The 20,152-nt window shown below is 41.1% G+C and overlaps 1 protein-coding gene across 8 annotated transcripts in view; it reads right to left on the bottom strand.

Annotated features, from left to right (window-relative positions):
• zeb1b (zinc finger E-box binding homeobox 1b) overlaps positions 1-12,711 on the bottom strand; it is a 179,206-nt gene extending 166,495 nt beyond the window's left edge. For 7 of the 8 annotated variants that reach the window (XM_072576083.1, XM_072576089.1, XM_072576085.1 and 4 more), the window contains exon 1: positions 12,572-12,711. In XM_072576083.1, the coding sequence (XP_072432184.1) occupies positions 12,572-12,653 (82 nt within the window). In that variant the 5' untranslated portion in view covers positions 12,654-12,711. Of the gene's footprint in view, positions 1-10,700; positions 10,945-12,571 lie in introns of those variants that run through there. The other variant, XM_072576088.1, reaches the window with a different exon arrangement.
• Positions 12,712-20,152: the final 7,441 nt, after the last annotated feature.

The raw sequence follows: 20,152 nt of genomic DNA, 5'->3' as shown, positions 1-20,152 counted from the left end.
TACAGTCTTGGTGGCCAGTTTGCAGAATGCCTATATTCCATCCTGAGCTTCCTGTCACCTGCCACTTCAACACACCGTGTTCCCTGGTCAACATTTGTGTCTAGGCTTACTGCAGCATTCCAGCAAATCTCAGTGCAAACTGGAAGAACAGCGTCCCATTTTCCACTTGGGGATCTTGCAGCTTTTTAGACACAGTTCAAAGAATTTTAAGGTTTGAGCACTTCTCCAATGTCCTGTCCCCAACCTCCATACACTAGATCTTGTCAACACATGGGCTGTTGCTACAAACAACCCATTGTCAGTTACTAATTGTCCAAGGCTGACCTTGACCCATCCCTTTGTCTGCCTACCTACTGTTTTCTACCTCCAGGTTCCATCTCCTCTTATCATTTACTCCTCTCCCTATCTTCAGCACACACACCAACCTTTCCCTAACTACAATCCATTCTGTAGTCGTCTCTGAACTCAAAACATCAGCACCACTTTCTCTCCACAGATGCTGTCAAGCCTACTGCGTTTTGCCAGCAATTTAGACCAGAAGATATTGGCCCAATTCCTGCCCCTTTCAGCCCATCCAGTCTGTTCTGCCATTGAATCATGGCTGATTAAGTTTCTCAACCCCATTCTCCTGCTTTCTCCCTAGAACCCTCTATACTCAAGAACCTATCGATCCCAGTCTTAAATATACTCAATGACCTGACCTCCACAGCCTTCTGTAGCAATGACTCTCTGAATGAAGAAGTTTCGCCATATCTATGTTCTAAAAGATCTTCCCTTTACTCTCAAGTTCTAGATTAGAGTGGTGCTGGAAAAGCACAGCAGTTCAGGCAGCACTGAGCAGGAAAATAGACGTTTCGGGCAAAAGACCTTCATCAGGAGCACCAATAACATCTCTGGGACACCCACACCAATTAACCACACCGCCCAGTGGCCCAACATTTCAACTCCCCCTCCCACTCAGCCGAGGACATGGAGGTCCTGGGCCTCCTTCACCGCCGCTCCCTCACCACCCGACGCCTGGAGGGAGAACGCCTCATCTTCCGCCTCAGAACAATTCAACCCCAGGGCATCAGTGTGCACTTCACCAGTTTCCTCATTTCCCCTTCCCCCACCTCACCCCAGCTCCAAACTTGCAGCTCAGCACTGTCCCCATGACTTGTCCTACCTGCCTATCTTCCTTCCCACCTACCCAATCCACCCTCCTCCCTGACCTATCACCTTCATCCCCTCCCCCACTCACCCATTGGACTCTATGCTACTTTCTCCCCACCCCCACCCTCCTCTAGCTTATCACTCCACGCTTCACGCTCTCTGCCTCTATTCCTGATGAAGGGCTTTTGCCCGAAACGCCGATTTTCCTGCTCCTCACAGCCTGAATTGCTGTGCTTTTCCAGCACATTCTAATCTAGAATCTGGTTTCCAGCATCTGCAGCCCTTGTTTTTATCTTTACTCTCAGGCTGTGCCCTCAGGTCCTAGTCTCTCCTATCAATGGAGGCATCTTCCCAACATCCAATCTGTCCAGGCTGTTTAGTATTGTGTGTTTCATTTAGATCTCCTTCTAATTTCTGTCTCTGTTTTGGATTTCCAGCATCTATTTTTTATTATATAAATCTAGTCTAAGCATGGGCAGCCTCTAATTTCTCCTGTCTCTCCATTTTTTGCTCTAACCTTTACTCCATCTGCTTTAGTCAATCCTGAACAAGGGTTATACCCAAAATGTTGACTTCACTTCCTATTGCTGCCTGGCTTGCTGTGGTCTTCCAGCCTCCTGCCTGTCTACCTTAAATCAGCCTCCTCTTCTTCATTAGTCAACACCAACACAAAGTGCTCCTGAAGTATTAAAGACTCGCATGTCTATAAACTTCTTATCACTCTGTGATCCTAATAGAACCCACTCTAGTCCAATGATCCACCTACAACTTACATGCCAGATCATGATTTTGGGTACAAACAACTCTCCATCTTCGCCACCTGTAACATTGCATCATTGGCTATATAGCCAAAGAGCACTCAATTAGCTCCAAAGCATTTGGTGTAGGCTGTTACCAAAACATTTGGATACAAATCATGTTCTGCACTGGTGAGCTGAATGGCCTCTTTGCAACTGTAACAATTGTGATTTGAAGATAAGCAATTCTAGCTCAGTTCAATAAATAAACTTACGTGAGAGGTATACTGGCAACTAAATGGTACAAACACCCTATTTCCTAGGTAAAAACAATGACTGCAGATGCTGAAAACCAAATACTGGATTAGTGGTGCTGGAAGAGCACAGCAGTTCAGGCAGCATCCAACGAGCAGCGAAATCAACGTTTCGGGCAAAAGCCCTTCATCAGGAATAAATAAAGCCTCTCCTTGATAATGCTGTATGGTCCTCTACTGGGGAGCAACAACTCAATTTTCTTCAAGAGGTTAGTCTGTGCATTGAAAATATAAATCAAGGAAAACCTTTAAGCATTTACATCCAACCCTAAATTCACCAGCTTCAGTTTAATGAGCAAGCATGAACATCTCCCATATAATCTACAATCTTTCCTCTGGAAAGAAGTTTTAAGAATATGAGCTGTTAACTATAGTAAACCAATCTGTGAGACACCAGTTTCTACTTACTGAAGCACAACGTTAAATTAGGGACACACAGACCTCAAGCAAAATGGTCAAGTTCCAAATGTTTTGACAGCACAGTTTGAACAACATGGTTATAAAACTTCTTCCTAAACACAAATGCAATAGTGCTGTATGCTGGCAAACTCCAACCCAACACTTGGATGATAATTACTGAAAACAAAAATGCTGGAAATCAGTGTGCCAGGCATCACTCATGACAGGCAACAAGCTAATATTTCAAGTCAAGATGACTCTTCAAGTCTCCGCCCCACACCTTTGCAAAAAAAAAGCTGCCTCTTCATTCATGAGAGCTCTGAAGAGTGATCTAAACGCAAAACGGTAGCTTACTCTCGCTCTCCACGAATCCTGCCTAACCTGCTGTGATTTCTAGCATTTTGTGTTTTCAGTACAGATTTCAGCATCAGCAATAAATTGCTCCTACTTTGATGATAATTTATCAAGTCTACTCCAGATACAAACCAACCAGTATATACAAATTCACTGTTACTTCAACGGGTTTTCAGTCACAAAACAAATAAAAGAACGTGACAACGTACTTGCAAATACTGTTCTTCTGTTTTCTCTCCATGTGGGAGCCCAACCAAAAAAGTGCTCAGACCAAACAAAAAGAATAAGTTGATCCAAACTGGCCCAAGGGCATTGATTTTGGTCGGGAATTTGATCAGTAATCATTCCAAATGAGCATCCAAAATTATTTAATGCATGCTGTCTTCAAAAAATTGTTATAGCTAAGAATAGAAGTCTTCATTCCAAGTCTGGCAGATATTTGCCTGCATTTCCTCCAACCTGATTTACTGCATCCGTTGCTCCCGATGTGATCTCCTCTACATTGGTTCAGGGAACATCTATGGTCCACATTCTCCAAATCGACCCCATCTCCTGGTTGCCAGCCATTTTAACACCCCCCCCCCCCCCCCCCAGACAGCATGCCCATACTGGGCCTCCTCCACCATCAAAGTAAGGCCACACAAACTGGAGGAAAAACACCTTAAGCTCCTGACTTAGAAGTTACAACTTTATGGCCTTAACATGGAAAGCTGGTGATTTCCAATCTCCCCAACCCCCACCTCATTCCAGGTCCAGCCTTCCCTCTCTACCCTGCCTACTTGACCTGACCTAACATGTCAATCTTCCTTCCCACCTATCCACTCCACCCTTCCCAATAACAATCCCATTCACCTCCCAACTGCATCCACCTCTCGCCAACCCACCCTTTCACCAGCCCCATCCCCTTCCAATTATTTCTCAGCCACCTTCCCCCTCCCCAGTCCTGAGGAAGGGTCCTGCCCAAAACATTTGACTCTCCTGCTCTTCTGATGCTGCTTGATCTACTACTTTTTTCCAGCTCCACATTTTACTCACTGACATCTGCAGTCATACAGTCATATAGATGGACAGCACAGAAACAGACCCTTCAGTCCAACTCATCTATGCTGACTAGATATCCTAAATTAATCTAGTCCCATTTGCCAGTACATGGCCTGTATCCCTCTAAACCCTTCCAATGCATATGCTCATCCAGATCTCTTAAAATGTTTTAATTGTACCCTCACTATCTCCAAGATTCAACTGCTGAAAACAAAATCAGTTTTTTTGCCAAATCATAAGCAGGTAAACAAGTTTACTTTTATTCAAAACTAGTTGACAATAATAGACTTCAGGTAGTATAGTTCACTAAGTGAAGGGAACAAAATTATTTGTTTCTCTCCCTGAATTTATAATAATCGTAACAGAATCCCTAGACTGCGGAAAGAGGCTATGATTCTATGATTCACTGGTTAAAAAATTGAAAAGGATCTGAAAGGCCACCCATCTTATGACCGACTTGAGGGAAGTATGTACAGTAGGCAAGAGTTCTAATCCCATTCATGTCTTGAGCATCAAAAATGAATATGCACATACTTGGGTAAAAGCCATAAGTCAGACTGAACGCAAAATAAAGGGTTGTCCGGACATGAATATTTCACAGGGTTTACTTTCAACTAAAATCTTAATAGAAGTCAATGAGATGTGGTAACACCTTGACCAGCAGTCATCATTTCAATTTGAATGATTTATATTTATGAACAATTCTAAACCACAAACTTAATTCACTTCTAAACATAGTGGCCTGGTTTCATAGGTCGGTGCAACATCAAGGGTCGAAGGGGGCCTGTAATGTTCCATATTCTAAATCAATCATTCATGTATTAGATAACTAACTAGTCATCATCATAATTCCTTTGAACTTCAGATGGAGCTCTCAATGGTAGAGGTAGCATGGCACTCAATGCCAGTGATTGGTTTAACTGCATCCAGATGTTTTACAACAATATAACCCATCAATGTGGTGCTTCCATCAGTATCCCAGAGGCTCCAAACCGAAGCCCATTCCATGATACAGTTTCATTCCATTTCAAAAACAAGCCTCAAAACCCCCACAGCCCGAGAGAGGAAGCAGCCGGGCATGCAGTTTCAATGCTGCTGAAGGTTGGGGGAAGGGAAGGACCACACCAATGGAGCATTTCATGCAGATATCTTTCAATGAATAACAAACCTAAGCATATGAAAAAAAATTTAAAAATTAAAAATACTGGCCAAAGATCAGGAGTCAACCTTTAAAGTTACTGCAGTAAATGTGAAAATACCACTACTACTTATTTCACTAAATATGAATTCAGGACTCTGATCTACAGGCGATTTTTTTTGGTCTAGTTTTTTCAATTTTAAAAATAAAATTTAAAACTAAATAGACACAAACAGCTGTTCAAGAAACTGGGAGAAAGAAAGCGATAAGGATTTTAAAAATGCCAAAATACTTCTGTCCTAATTTGGTTCAAGCTAAAAGCATGAGTGTAGCATTTCCAACTATTTCATTTTTCTATTATTTCATACATGCAGCTTTGTTGTTAAGGTCACATGAATGGTTGAACGTACAACCAAAACAGACTGAATTGACCCAGCTTTCATTTGAAGTCTTCTGTCCCACATATTCCATCTCAGCCAAAAAAATATGTACAGAGGTAACAAAAAATCCATTCCTGATCCCTATCCCAATGACTCAGTTCAAAAATATGAGTCAAATGAAACTAAAAGAGTGTCTTTTTAAAAATTAAACAAGATGTTCATGATCATTTCTGACATCTTATTTTTAGAAAGGTGATTTGGCTTTCATAAGAAACATTCACTGCAAGATGTATGCATCAGTGGTCTTCATTGCCATGTCCAATTGCCTTCAAGATGACAGTACTAGGTCACATTTCTGACTTGCCACAGCGCATTTTAGGAAGGAGGTTCTGAAATTCTGGTCCAGTAATCATAAAGGAGTATGCAACGTGTGTCAACTTGGAGACAAAGGTACTTCCATTCCTCTGCCATCTTTGTCTTTCTATGTAGTAAAGGTTGAAATCTTTGGATATGCTACACACAAAAAGTGGTTTGCTTATCACATCAGTAAATCCTGTACATAGTATAGGCATAGTTCTCTGGTGGGTAGACAGGAACATTGTGGCACTTATTGAGTCTGTGTGTCTGCGAAACCTTTTCGGCCAAGTGAGAAGTTTTCCACTATATTCCAGGTTTGTGCCTTAGGTGAAAAGACCAGGGGTCAAAGTGGTGATTGCATCTGAACATGGGCAACTCACCACTGAGTAATCAAGCTTGTGACCTTCTTCATTGTGATTGCATTTATATGGCTCTTTGAGTTATATTCAACCGTAACCACACTGAACCAGTTACCAGTGTCTGACATTAATTGGCAACGTCCACAAATGTTGTTACATTCTCAGTTGTTGGTAATTATTTAACATAAAATGTTAGTTGCCATTATCAGCCTTAGCCTATTTATTCAGATGACTTACTGCACATGACCATGCACTTATTATTCAGAGGAATTGCAGACAAAGGTGAACCCTATGCAATCACAAATAGCTCTACTGTTAACCTTATGATGGTCAAAATTTTGTAATACTTGACTGTCCTGAACATCATCATCAGGAACTAAAGTGACACTGCTGGACTGGGATGATCACATTGTTGTAGGCCATACATCTCCCTTTTTAACAAGAATAATTCAAACCACTATAGAACTTTCTTCAATTCCAATTGAATACAATTATACCAAAGGACTCCTTGCTGCCAACAGTCAAATTCTACCTCCGTCTGTTGTCTTCCCCTTTCCTTGGGAATGATCCTTCAAATCAATTTAAGGACTGAAACCTCTTTTATATTATTTCGGACATCCTACCTTTGAAGCTATTAGTTTGATTTCTGTTGAAAAAAATTGTCTCATGACATAAATACTTCAACTTTCCTAATCAGTGTACAAAATATCACCAATTGTACAGATTCTGGATGAAGGAAGAAAATGGACTAACAAAAGGAATCCAAGTTCAGAATCTATCACAGATCTAATTCTAAATTACGATCCCTCAAAATTTCACCTCGTGTCTTTGCAGTTACTTGGCACAATTATCACATTTTCCAATGAAGCCAGTCCAATGGATAAACTGACATACATAATACTGTACAAGTGACTCTTCAAAAGGACTTCAATTTAAATCATGACGTAACTTGCATAGGTGACTAGATTGTTCATCAGTAATGATTTGAAAGGTATAAACAGGTTGTTTGACCAATACAGCCAAATTGGGAAAACAAGGTTTTTCCTCCATGACATGTTTGAAGTCTGAAGTCACATCAATACTAACATCTGCTCTAAATAATGTAGCTATTCTATTCAAACACTATCATCCTTCTTGAAATTAAGAGATATCACAAAAATATGTTGCTCTTAACATGTAAAGATCTCAATTGCAACTTTCATGGCATAACACTAATTCAAGAATTGTGCATAAACTTGGAGTATTTTCCCACAAACAAAATGAAAAGAGTCACCCCAGCCTAATCAGAAACCAGTGAATAGACCCTTTCTAAGGCAGAAACTCTATGTGGTATAGTGAACAAATTCCAAAAGGTAACTGCAATGTTCTGTTAGTGTTTTTCTACACGTAGTGTACAATAGTTGAAAAACCTCACTAAATTCACACTGACCAACATAGAAATCATGCCAGAGACAATTTAAGGCTTAGCCAAAAACAAATAAGTAGTTATTAGACAAAACAGCTGCCAACTTTAAACTCAGTCATACAGGAACAAAAATCTTTACAGTTTTCAAAATAATTACAAAATAAAAGGATTGGTACAATATTTATTTTGGAAGATGGTCAACAACTCTTAGTAATTTTTCAGACCAAGTCGAGAGATTTGTAGTTAGATTAGATTCCCTAGTGTGGAAACAGGCCCTTTGACCCAACAAGTCCACAATGACCCTCTGAAGAGCAACCCATGCAGACCCATTTCCCTCTGGCTAATGCACCTAACACTATGGGCAATTTAGCACAGCCAATTCACCTGACCCACACATCTTTGGACTGTTCACCCGTAAAGCCAAATAGGTCAAACAAAATGATGCAAATTACACAAAACAAGCTCATCTACTTGCCCAACCTTCCTGTATATTTTCTAAATTAATAAACAATGTTTTTTCTTCTCCCACCCTATTTTACCCAAATATTAGGCTTACTTGATGAACTAGTCAGTGATCTGCTGAAGTGTACGGAGTAAGACAGCAATACCCTAAAATGTCATACAGAACATTAACACTGACCCAGACTTTGGATGTGCCAAGCACCTTGCTAGGGAAAAAGAGAGAAATCCTGCCCCATTCACCACAAAATGAAAATAAACACCAGGATAATGCTCAGGATGACTTTATGGTTTGCTGTTTCTTCAGGCACATATAGTGAAAAAGGTCTAAACACACATCCAATTTGACGAGCATTCAGGTTGACCAGGGAAGTAGTGAAAGTGAAATCATACCCAAGGCATTCAGAGTCTCTAGTCGAAGGTCAATGAACAGCACCTCACATGTTTGCTTCCTGCTTTTAGATGAATTTTTTTTCCCCAGTACACAGACTTTTGTAAAAAAAAATCTGAGTTATAAACTATGTTCAAGACACGTTTTCTGTCCAAATTAGTCCTTTGAATTTCAAGTTAATCAAATGTTCCTTATCGTACCCATTTTAGAAAAAATCAACCTTGTTGCAGTTTACAACTTCAAAGTTTATGAAACCGATAAATATGAAAGCATTACCAACACAAAGAAGCTTCAAAACAAAAAGAGCATTCAGCAGATTAAGGATTGAACATGTGACATTACATTTCACTTCTGATACCCAAGTTTCATTATAATTCAGTGACAAGACCGCAGCTGGTCCCACAAAATTCAGTCCTTCGAATATTAAGGTGCACGAAGCTCCAGGTAGGACTATTGTGGGTGTCTAGTGCACTGAACTGTATTTTGCTTTGCTTGACAATGACATCAAGTTTCAAAAAGAAACAATGCATCTTCTGTGCCAACATACTTATGATATAAATGTTTTCAAAATCAAATTAAATAGCCAAGTTCATTCATGTTCAAATACTTCAGCTACTTTTCTGAAAGGAGAAGAGGATTCAAACCACAGAAAAACTTGATCTCCAAGATAATTTTATGTAAAAACAGAAATCAGTTGTCTTGCATCCCCTATTTCGTCAGCCAGCGATGGCGTGGCATTCTCCAATTCTTTGATTCTCAACTCTTCAGTATATTGGTGAAATCATCACTTTCATTCCCTACCCTAAACCTACAACTTCCCACAAGACATTTTAGATTAATTAGTTCTATGAACTTGCAATTTCTCAGCACCTTTAAGTGAAGTTCAGAGAGCACTGTTTGCTGGTAAACCCAAGTACACTTTCTCAAAATAGGAAAATAAACAAGGGGAAATCCATATCTAAGCATCCTTCATTTTCATTTCATAGGAATTAAAACCCACTTGTGAGAAATGTAAGTGCCATACTGGTACATGGAACAAAACCATGCCAGATAACAGTAAACTTATATATTTTTTTAAAAACACCTATTAAAAGTTGAAGGCAGCATTCAGAGAAACAGAATCTGAATTAAGTCTCCCAGTGCAGAGAGTTTTTGATATTCCAAGGCCCAAAACTACATGCTGAATGATGCACTGAAGTTTAAAAACATCACAAAGACTCATTGAGGAAAGGGCACCCTCACATCTCTCAGCAACAGTACCTAGGGGCTAGAAAATAGCTAAAAACCCTTGGGCTGTATTTTTGACATGTTATGAATATTATAAATATTAATTCCAAAGGGAGTAACAGTATTATTCCAAGAAACTGATTTGGTTTGCACCTTTATGCAAGCTGAATTTTAACAGTATTATCATGCATCTCGTAAGTTTTAATAAAATATATTTTGGGGAAAAAAAGAATGTGCAACAAACAATGATTAAATTCTGAAATCTCCAATTTGTGAAAGAAAATCTGAAAGCCAGTAGCTTTAATCTGGACAGAATTTTTTTAAAAAACAAAACTACCCTAGTGGGCAGATAGAGTAAACGCACACACTCGGGAAAAAAAATTAAAGATTTATGACTGCTCCAATAGGATTAGCGATACAGAGCAGTCGTTTAACACTATGTGCCACAATCAGTTAACCAGATTTGTTTTTTTTCTGTATATGGCAGGACACGAGTGATTTAAACGGATGGAACAACACTTTAAGCTTTAAAAAAAAGGTTCCCTGCGCCCACCGCATTTGTTACCTGTGCGCACGTCCTACACAAAAACCTCCACCCAACATAAACACATTCATTCTTACCCCTCCTCCACTCGCTTCTCCGCAGGAGCTTCCAGGCGTCAATCTAATCAGATATTAACGACTGAACACCCCTCCCCAACATACATAAAATGAAGGGAACGACACACCGAGGGGAAACCAGGGCGTGCATATCGAGATTAAAATATACAAAAAGGAGATTGGACATGGAATACCAGCTGCCTCCTTTCTAATGTGCAATTTCAAAATCACATCTAAAAAGGCTTGGATTAAAAATGTGAAGTCCTTTCAACGAATTATGCCCGTGCAAAAACACAAAGGAAAGTAACCTTACTGCAACCATGGTAAATAAATCTCTCCCAGGAGACTGAAGCAAACAGAGGGGGCTGAAACTAACACCATTTCTACCTGCACAAGTTGCCATTTGCTGCAGCCTAGTCAGCTCGGCTCGACACGACAATCAGGAATCGTTTTCTCCTGCTGAAAGGAAATACTTTTCTCTTTTTAAAAATCCGCTTCAATCCCACATTGTTACTTGATTTTTAAAAGCACACACTGAATAAATATGCAGGCGCCAGGTTTTCTTGCCATTTTTAACAACGTAGCGGTCCCATTTTTCAGGTAAACATGTTTACATCGCTCTCCCTCCCTTCTCTTCTCGCTCGCTGTGGCAGGCGCACATGTCACAATTTCGTCAGCAGGAAAAGCCCATCAACTTAGCATCAACCATTAGGACAACATTTTAAATGAAAAAAAAACTATAATCACTCTAAAGGCATAAATCTTAATAGAAAATATTATTTTAATTTGTATTTCAATTGCGGTAATTACACAGGAAAATACATAAAAACATCAAAATGCGGGAGGGGAAATGCTGTCACACCGTTAGCTTGTATTTCCTGAAGGGGGAAATCTCTACCTTCCTAAGTTTAAAACGAACAAAATAATTTCAACTCTAGGACTAAATTATAACCGATGCGCTTAAAGTACTGATCCTCCTTACAATGAATGATTCAAGAAACCTAACGCGCGCGCACACGCTCACAATAAAAGTTTAAATAAATAAAGGGGGAATCCAACTCCTTCCCGGCTATAATGTAAATGTATTCCTTATATAGCGCTTTCAGCCGAGAGTCCGAGTGCGCGAAGCGGGCCAGAGGCCCCGTAATTCGCTCGAACCGTGACCACCCATTTCGGCACCAAACAGGTAGCCGGGCGAAAACAAAAAAAAACGACCAACTCAGCCTTTTCCTGGAGTAAAACATCGAAAAGAGAAGAGAATTTAAAAGAGTGTGTGTGTGTGTGTGTGGGGGGGGGGGGGGGGGGGGAAGAGAAGAACTTCACCAATCTGTTTATGTTGACACCAGGGAAGGGAGGAGGGGGAAGAAACATAGAAGCATAAAAAGTCTCGTTTCCTCTTTTCAACACTTTTCAACTCTGCGTCAGGTGTTCATTTTAAGATTATGGTACAGTTCAGGGCGACCCAAAAGAAATAAAGAAACGGCCCTCACCGCCAAAAGCACCCTGCATTTTAAATAAAAGGGCAGCAAAGTGACGGAGTTTTTAATGCACATTTTATAAAAGCAGCACTGGAGAATTCTCTGGTCTAATTCGCCCTGGGGTGGGTGAAAGGAGAGAGAAGGGATTGGGGGGGTGGTGAAAAGAGAGAGAGAGAGAGAGGAGGAGGCGGCTCTCTGACTGACGAAGCAGATAAAGAGCTGGGAGCGGCAGCGTATAACGGTCCAGGGCCATGAACCGCTAGGCGACGGGCGAGAGAGGCCAGGGAGCAGGAGCAGGTAATGATCTCACCCTGACAACAGCAAGAACTGTTCGCCTCCCAACTTTCTCCACACTTTGCTCTCAATCCTCTTCCCCAACACCACCTCTCCCCCACCCCCCCCCCCCCGCAAAATAAAACGACCCACCACAACCAAAGTCCAAACAATCATCAGAGAGAAAAAAATAATAACCCGCACTGGGACTCCGCTCTCTTTCTGCCGAGTTCCCGATCTAAAATTCAACCACTCTCTTTCTCTCTCGCCCAGCCGAGTTTCTTCGAGTTAAGTTTTTCTTTTGTTTCTGTTCTTTTTAATCCAGTTACACTACCTCCCCCCCCCCTCCTCTTCCTCCCCTCTGTTTACCCCTGCTCTTAAAGAGTAAAGAAGAGGTGGTGGTGTTGTTTGAAAGGTGCGATTGGTGTGAGGGGAGGGTTGCGGGGATCTTTCTTCAGCCCCTTGCCCTGCCTTTCCCCCCCTACGCCAGCCCGGTGGAAAGCTCACCGTTTTTCCTCCTCGGGTTTGCCTGTTTTCTGCGCTTACACCTGGGGCCATCCGCCATGATCCGCTCGCTCTCTCGTTTCATTGATAAGCGCTGTCAAATTCCAGGACGCGTGCAACCACCCCCAGCCTTCTTTGCGACACTTTTATTTTTCTTTGCGACACACCTACCTTTCCGCCGCCCCCTTTTTTTTTGCGCTCCTCGCGCTCTCCACCTCCACCACCACCAACCCCCTCCCCTCCCCCCTCTCCTGCCTCCAACCCCACCGCGCGCGCGCTAGCGGCCGGCGCGCGCCCCTTACTATGGGAACGACAGGTTACCCTGGAGATGGATTTTCACTCCCTCCCTCTCTCTGCTCCTTCCCACCCTCCCCCTCCCAACTCCATCACCTTCCCTCTCTCTCTCTCTCTTCTTCACCCCCCCCCCCCCCCACAACAATTCTCTCATTAAACATTTGGGTTTGCGGCAGGATTTGAATCCAGCGCGGGAAATTTAAAACTAGGCAAAGTCGCCCAAGGTAGGAGACCAGGGTGAGGAAGAGATTGCAGCGTCTTCAGCGCCCCCAACAATCTCTGAACCAAGAGGAACTGTTATTCATTATTATACAGGGGGAGAAGTAGCTGCACAAAGACAATACAGATAAATATTTAATTAGATATGTGCATTATTGATATAAATATCTGGAGATGTTTTATACACTAACATGTGACTAATTTACTTGCAGTCTGCAACCAAAAACAGCGAAGAGGATAGTGTGCGATTGCAAACTTTGGTCGCACGCTATTTTATGAGTAGTCGTGTTGCATCAGTTACTTCACATTTTTAACATCTTTTTCTCTGCCCGCCCAGTGTAATATCTACTTGGAAAGTAAATTATGCAGTGCGAAAGGCTGGTGAAAACATTGACCACGCATTCATCTGATAATCGTGAATAAAGTAATTTTCAATGGTTATTAGTTCTTGAGAATCGCTTCTGGGACAATAGGTAACGATAACGTTGTGCGCCATTCCGTGGCATGATGATATAAACGGGTAAAGAGTAAAAATTGAAATGCATAAATTATTTTATTAGTGTCTTGTAGTAAATGGTGATTATTTTCCTAATGTACAGGTAGGCCTACTTTAACAGTGTCTTTTACCAATGCAATGAGAATCACTGCATAAATGTTACTGATCATAGTTTACAGCCTTTACTAAATCTGCTGTTTATTTCCAATTTGTAGGCGATCGATGATAGCTGGTGTTGTTTAGTAATTATTGTGTTCATGCTGGCTAAATACTGTTCAACTCCATAAATAATAGTATCTATAATTTGTTAATTATTAATCAGTAAAAATGAAACGTTTTAAAGTTCGTACAGTGTAAAGTATAGTAACTATGGTTTTGAAAATATTCGAGGGTAATCCAAATTATCTGAAAATGTAGGGAAAAAGTTGTGATCTGCTGTCAGATTGTATCATTCAGTAGTAGTATTCTACACGACAAAAGTGTAAATGCAGCAACAAAAGCGTGTGAGGGTCAAGTCAACTACTATAATGCACTTTATTTTTTGTGCAACGGTATAATATCCAAACTGTAATAACTACCCCAATATTTTGTTTGTTGGTCTCTTTTTTATTACTTCTATACCGTATTAAAAGTAAAAATGACAACACTGATATGAATGAGGATAGATGGCAGGAGTGAGAACTGTTCTCCTTGGAGAGAGAAATGCGAAGAGGGAGGTCTGGTAGAGGTTTTCAAAATCGTGATTGGGCTGGATAGAATAGATAAGAATAAACTATTCCCCTCTCATTAAAAGAACAGAACAAAGAAGCGAGAGTGAAGTGAGGAGAAAGTTTTGCACTCAGCGAATAGTTAAGATATGGAAATCGCTACTGGAAGTGTGGCAGGAGCAAGTTCAAGATAGCATTGGATGATGTGGATAAAAAATCATGAGCAAGGGAATAGGGAAAAAACAAGGAAATTTACACTTGGTAGTGGTGCTCATTAAAGGTGCAGGAACGATGGGCCGAACAGTACGTTATGCTTGTGCGACGTTATGTTTCTGACTGGACTGTTTCCTGTAAAGTATTAATTCTGTATAAAAGAACATGTACTTGATTCACTGTACACGTTAGCTTTCATATAAATTGTTCTACTCCTTCAGGCATCTTCTAATAAATACAGGTTTCTGGGACTAAAACCGAAACTGTGGTTGAATTTTATTGCTATCACGCTACTAACAGTATTCAAATTGTGCCTTATGCGGTGCTGTAGACGGGGGAAAAAAGCTAGTCTTATTCAGAGTTCATTGCCCATTTCCCGCTATGGCACCAACCCACAAGAACAAAATTTTGCTGAGTGGCGTCATGTCATGCTGGCAGGTGAATTCCGATTGGAAGAAGTCGTTGCCCACGGCCTAGGATCTGCAGAGTGAGGGATCCTTCCCAATCTGCATTCACGGGAATGGGGCGAAAAGCTAAACTGCTTTCAGTGACAGGACCTTCTTGATCACTGGGAGAGCGCCAAGTAATGAGCTCCGAAATCCCGCTAGCTCCCTGTTTGTTTAGCACGGTCCATTTCGCACAGTCACACACGTATGTGAAATGCTTCACTTCAGTGTTAGATCCCATGTAAATGACAGGATCAGTTTGTCAAATCCCAGCCAGCACGGTACAAGGGCAGTGCGCTCAGGTTGTCCATTTTAAAATGGCCGTTTAAACCAGTCGTGTCCTGTCCCCACCGGGAAAACTCTCCTTAAAACAAAGACGAAACTGAAAACCAGCTTGTGGGAGCCTACATCTGCACATTTCTGAGTTGATTTGCCGTGTATTCGGGAGCCGTCAACGCGCGTCGCGACCAATGAGTTACTTTTGAAGTGTCATTAGTGCTGTTATGTAAACAACCGTCCCAGCAGGGTGCCGCAAGGAGCAACCCAGATGAATGAGCCACGGTTTTGTTTTGGTGGGACTTTCGTTTTTTTTAACCATTGCAGTTGAAGCTGTGCACAACAGTTTCGGAGCATTGCTTGGTAGGGAGGGAAGAAAACGCTCAACTTGTGTGCTTGTGCCGCGATCCAAACGCCCAAATTTGCAATACACAACCTGAAGACAGGCATTATTTTACACTTATCTCATCTGTCTCGCGTAAAAAAAGATAGCAGCGCGACAGGGCTGCTCAGACACACCACATTACTCGGATTCTCAAAGTACAGGGGCTCGAATAGATTTTTCTACTATTGTCCTTTTTTGCCACGGTCTCTGGAGTATTTTCGTAGATCACCACCTGGCACTTTATAGTATTTGCCATTTCTACCAGTACGCGGTACTGGATTGTTCGAGGGTATTCAATTCCACTAATCCCCCCCTTTGGCTTTGCTTTGGTGGGCCTATGTATTCATTAGTGATCGGGGATATACAGAAGAGGTACTGTTCGTGAGTAACAGGTTTATTATAACAATATTTGATGGAGTATAACTACTAGGTCTTGCAAAGCTGGGACACATACTTTTACCCCCATCAGAAAGTTAGAATGGTTTCCTTGCCACCACCCCATCAGTAAAATATTTGGAGTCTACGTAGCATGAATATTAACCATATTGGAACCATTACCTTCGTCAAGATCTTCCTTGTTGCATTATTTCTCTTTCCTTTCTAAAGATCTTATTGGTTGCAATGATGAGCTCTCAATTGTAGAAACATAGAAAATAGGAGCAGAAGTAGGCCACTCAGCCCTTCAAGCCTGCTGCAACATTCAATATGATTATAGCTGGTATCCAACTCAGTACCCTGTTCCTGCTTTTTCCCACCCCCTATCCTTTGATCCCTTTAGCTCTAAAAACTATATCTATCTCCCTTTTGACAACATTCAAATGTTTGGCCTCAGCAATTTTCTGCAGACAATTCCACAGATTCACCATTTTCTGTGTGAACACATTTCTCCTGACCTCCGTCTTAATGGCTTCCTTAGACAATGATTCCTGGTTCTGGACTTCCTGATGTTAAGAAACAACCTTCTTATATTTACTCCGTCTTGTTAGAACTTCAAGAGTTTCTATGAATTGTGTCATTCTTCTAAACTCCAGCGAATATAGTCCAAATCGATCTGGCCTTTCTTTATGTACTGGTCCTGCTATCGCAGGAATCAGTTTTGATTAGCATTTGTTTCACTAGTTCATATTCTGAATATCCTTCATCATACAAGGAAACCAAAACTGCACACTGTACTCCAGGTCCAAAACATGCCCAGCTTGTGATCCAGTCTCAGTAATAGCTACTAAATCTTATCCTTCAAACTGACTTTCTGTTTCCATCTCCAATATTCTTTTCATGGTAGTTGTCTCCTGCCTATTTGTCCTGTTTTTCTTACATTCTTTGACTTCCTAGATTGATATCCACCTCCCAACCTCTTCCTACATCTGGCTATAAATCTACATTAACATGAAACAATAATTGTGTTTGTCTCTCCGCAGATGCTGCCTGACCCGTTGAGTCCAAAATATTTTGTTTTTATTTCCAATATCCTGCCTGCAAAATATTTTGATTTGGTGTATTATAAATTATAAATCTTTCTCCATTGCCATAGTTACACATTCCACAAAACATGGATATATCTGTGGCTTAAGTGAAGGTTGTGTCTTTTGTCTAGTCTTTCTTTACTTTAAATATGATCTGAGTGCACTAGGTATCTAAAACCTTCTCCTCTACCACATATGGATATTTTAACACTCTTCCCCTTTCTAGTCCAATATGTGGCAATAGAAGTAATCCAGAAATTTCCATTTTGGAGATTCTGCTGCTTTAAATTAGAAGAGTAGTCATTCTGTTATTGACCCCCTCAAGAATCTGAAACTTTGCCTGCTTTGCGTCCCATTCCAGAATCTTTTTTATTCACTCGGGAAGGTCCTAAGCCCTTGAATCTGGAGTGCAACATATCATTCGAAACTCTGGACCACAACTGGTGGCACGGTGACTCAGTGGTTAGCACTGCTGCATCACAGCACCAGGGACCTGGGTTTATTTCCAGCCTCGGGCAACTGTCTGTGTGGAGTTTGTGCATTCTCCCCATGTCTGTGTGGATTTCCTCCAGGTGTTCCAGTTTCCTTCCACAATCCAAAGATGTGCAGGTTAGGGGAAGTGGCCATGCTAAATTGCCCATACTGTTCAGGGATGTGTAGGTTAGGTCCATTAGTCAGGGGTAAATGTTGGACAATAGGGGAGGGGCATGTGTCTGGGTGGGTTCCTCTTCGGATGGGTCGCTGTGGACTTGTGCTAAAGGGCCTGTTTCCAGACTGTCGGGGTTCTTTAAAAAACTATCAGGCCCCCTGATTATTGAATCTCCCACATTTGCTAACTTGCGTTTTCTTGCTATGTTATCTACATCGCTTGCTGGGGCATCTGATCAACAAATGTTTCTCCCTGCAAAATGTTGCAGAGTGAGGGATCCAGTTGACTCTGAAACTGTGAAACCTTCTGCTGCAAGATAACAAATCTTATACACTTAGTATGTATACAATTAAGATTTATGACAATAGGTCTTTAGTCTGTAACAATAACTTTGCATATCTTAGACCATAAGACACAGAAGCAGAAATTAGGCCATTCAGCCCATCAAGTCTGAACCACCATTCAGTCATGGCTGATAGGTTTCTCAACCCCATTCTCCTGCTTTCTCCCCATAACCTATTTATCTCAGTCTTAAATATACTCAATGGCCTGGCCTCCACAGCCCCTCCATGAATGTTGCCCACCCTGCTGAATATTATGAATATGTTTAATTTGGATTTGCAACATCTGCAGTACTTTGGTCCTATTTTTGAACATTCTGAGAACCATCTCAGATTCTGGTCCCTAGGTGGTTTACTGAAGTATCCAGAGTGAGCAAAGACTTGCACTGACAACCAGTTTAGGATTACAATGTAGCACACCTGCGTGCACTGGAAGCTGAATATATTAATACACCACTCCCAATTCTTTGAAATCAGAAAGAACATGTACATATGCTGCATCTGTTTCAACTTAACAAAATCAGTGACAGCCTTTCGTTGGTTCATTTCTCAGGGCAATGTCTTGTCTAATTCCAGTCAACCTGTCTGACCTAAATTTTATATATATTTGCAGTTAACTGTCAGTCATCACTAACCAGTACGTTGCTCACAGCAACATCTTAACCACAAAGAGTCCACTTGCCAACCAACCAGCACTTTGCTGTAAATTTTGGTTTTCCCCTTAACTTGGTATCTTTGCAAATTGGCCTGATGACTGCAAGACAAAAAACCTTCAGCAAAAATGTGTCTTTTTCAGCAATACTCAATATTATCTAAATAACAAGATTTTGGATTTATTATACAGACAAATCTGGGGATTTTGATGGATAATTTATAGAAACCAAGAAAACAGTGTGTGTCAGGAACAATGCTCAATAAAAGAATTTATAGCCAAAGATAGACCACAAATATTAAGTGATGATAATGAGTCTGTGCAAGACATTGATATCAGTCAAGATTAAGTGTTGCTGGAAAAGCACAGCAGGTCAAGCAGCATCTGAGGAGCAGGAAAGACGACGTTTCAGGCAAAAGCCCTTCATCAGGCTTTTGCCCGAAACGTCAATTTTCCTGCTACTTGGGTGCTGCCTGACCTGCTGTGCTTTTCCAGCACCACTCTAATCTCCAGCATCTGCAGTACCCACTTCCGTCAAGACATTGGTACGTTCACTCCTGAAGTACTGGGCACAATTCCAGTTGTGTACGACAGCAAAATCAAGGAATAACAGAATTGTGATGGTGCAGAGGAAACCATGCCTGCAACCAGCTTTTCAAACAAGCTGCATTACCCAGTGCCAATCTCCAGCCTTTTCCCCATACCCTTGCACATTCTTTCTGTTGAAATTATCATCCAATACCCTCTTGAATCCTTCAGTTGGACCTGTCTCTGTCATGTTTCCAGAAAATGCATTCCATACCTTAACTATTCACTATGATAACGTTTTTTTCCCTCATTACCCTTGCTGCTTTTGAACGTCATATGCTCTCTTGTTATTGGTCCTTTTATGAACAGGAACATTTTCTGAAAATCTGCCCTATCTAGCCTGCTCATAATTCTATAATATTCTATAAAATCTCCTCGTAACCATCTTCCCTCCAAGGTGAATAGTCTCAACTTCTTTAATCTATCCTCATAACTGAAGTTCTTTATTCCTGCAACAATTCTTGTAAATACTTGTGCACCCTCTCCAATGCATTCAAATCTTTCCAATAATGTGGCATCCTCACTGTAAGCATTATTCAAGCTGAGGTCTAACAAGATCAACATCACTTCCTTGCTCTTGTACACCCTGCCCCAATTAATAAAGCACACTCTGTATGCTTACGAACTGATCTCTTTTCCTGTCCTGCCATCTTTAATTATCCATGCACACACTTACCCAGGACCCTCTGTTCCTGCACTCCCTTTAGAATTCTACCATTATTTTATATTATCTTTCAATATATTTTTACATCAAATTGTATCATCTCTCACTTCTCTATCTTGAACCTCATTTGTCAGCTATCTGCCCACTCCAACAAGGATATCCATGCATTTGATATGATGCAGTAAAGGGCC

Source organism: Chiloscyllium punctatum, chromosome 8 (genome assembly GCF_047496795.1).
Source record: "Chiloscyllium punctatum isolate Juve2018m chromosome 8, sChiPun1.3, whole genome shotgun sequence".
Classification (NCBI taxonomy): domain Eukaryota; kingdom Metazoa; phylum Chordata; class Chondrichthyes; order Orectolobiformes; family Hemiscylliidae; genus Chiloscyllium; species Chiloscyllium punctatum.
Note: the sequence above shows the minus strand (reverse complement) of the source record. Positions and strands in the feature narration are given on the sequence as shown.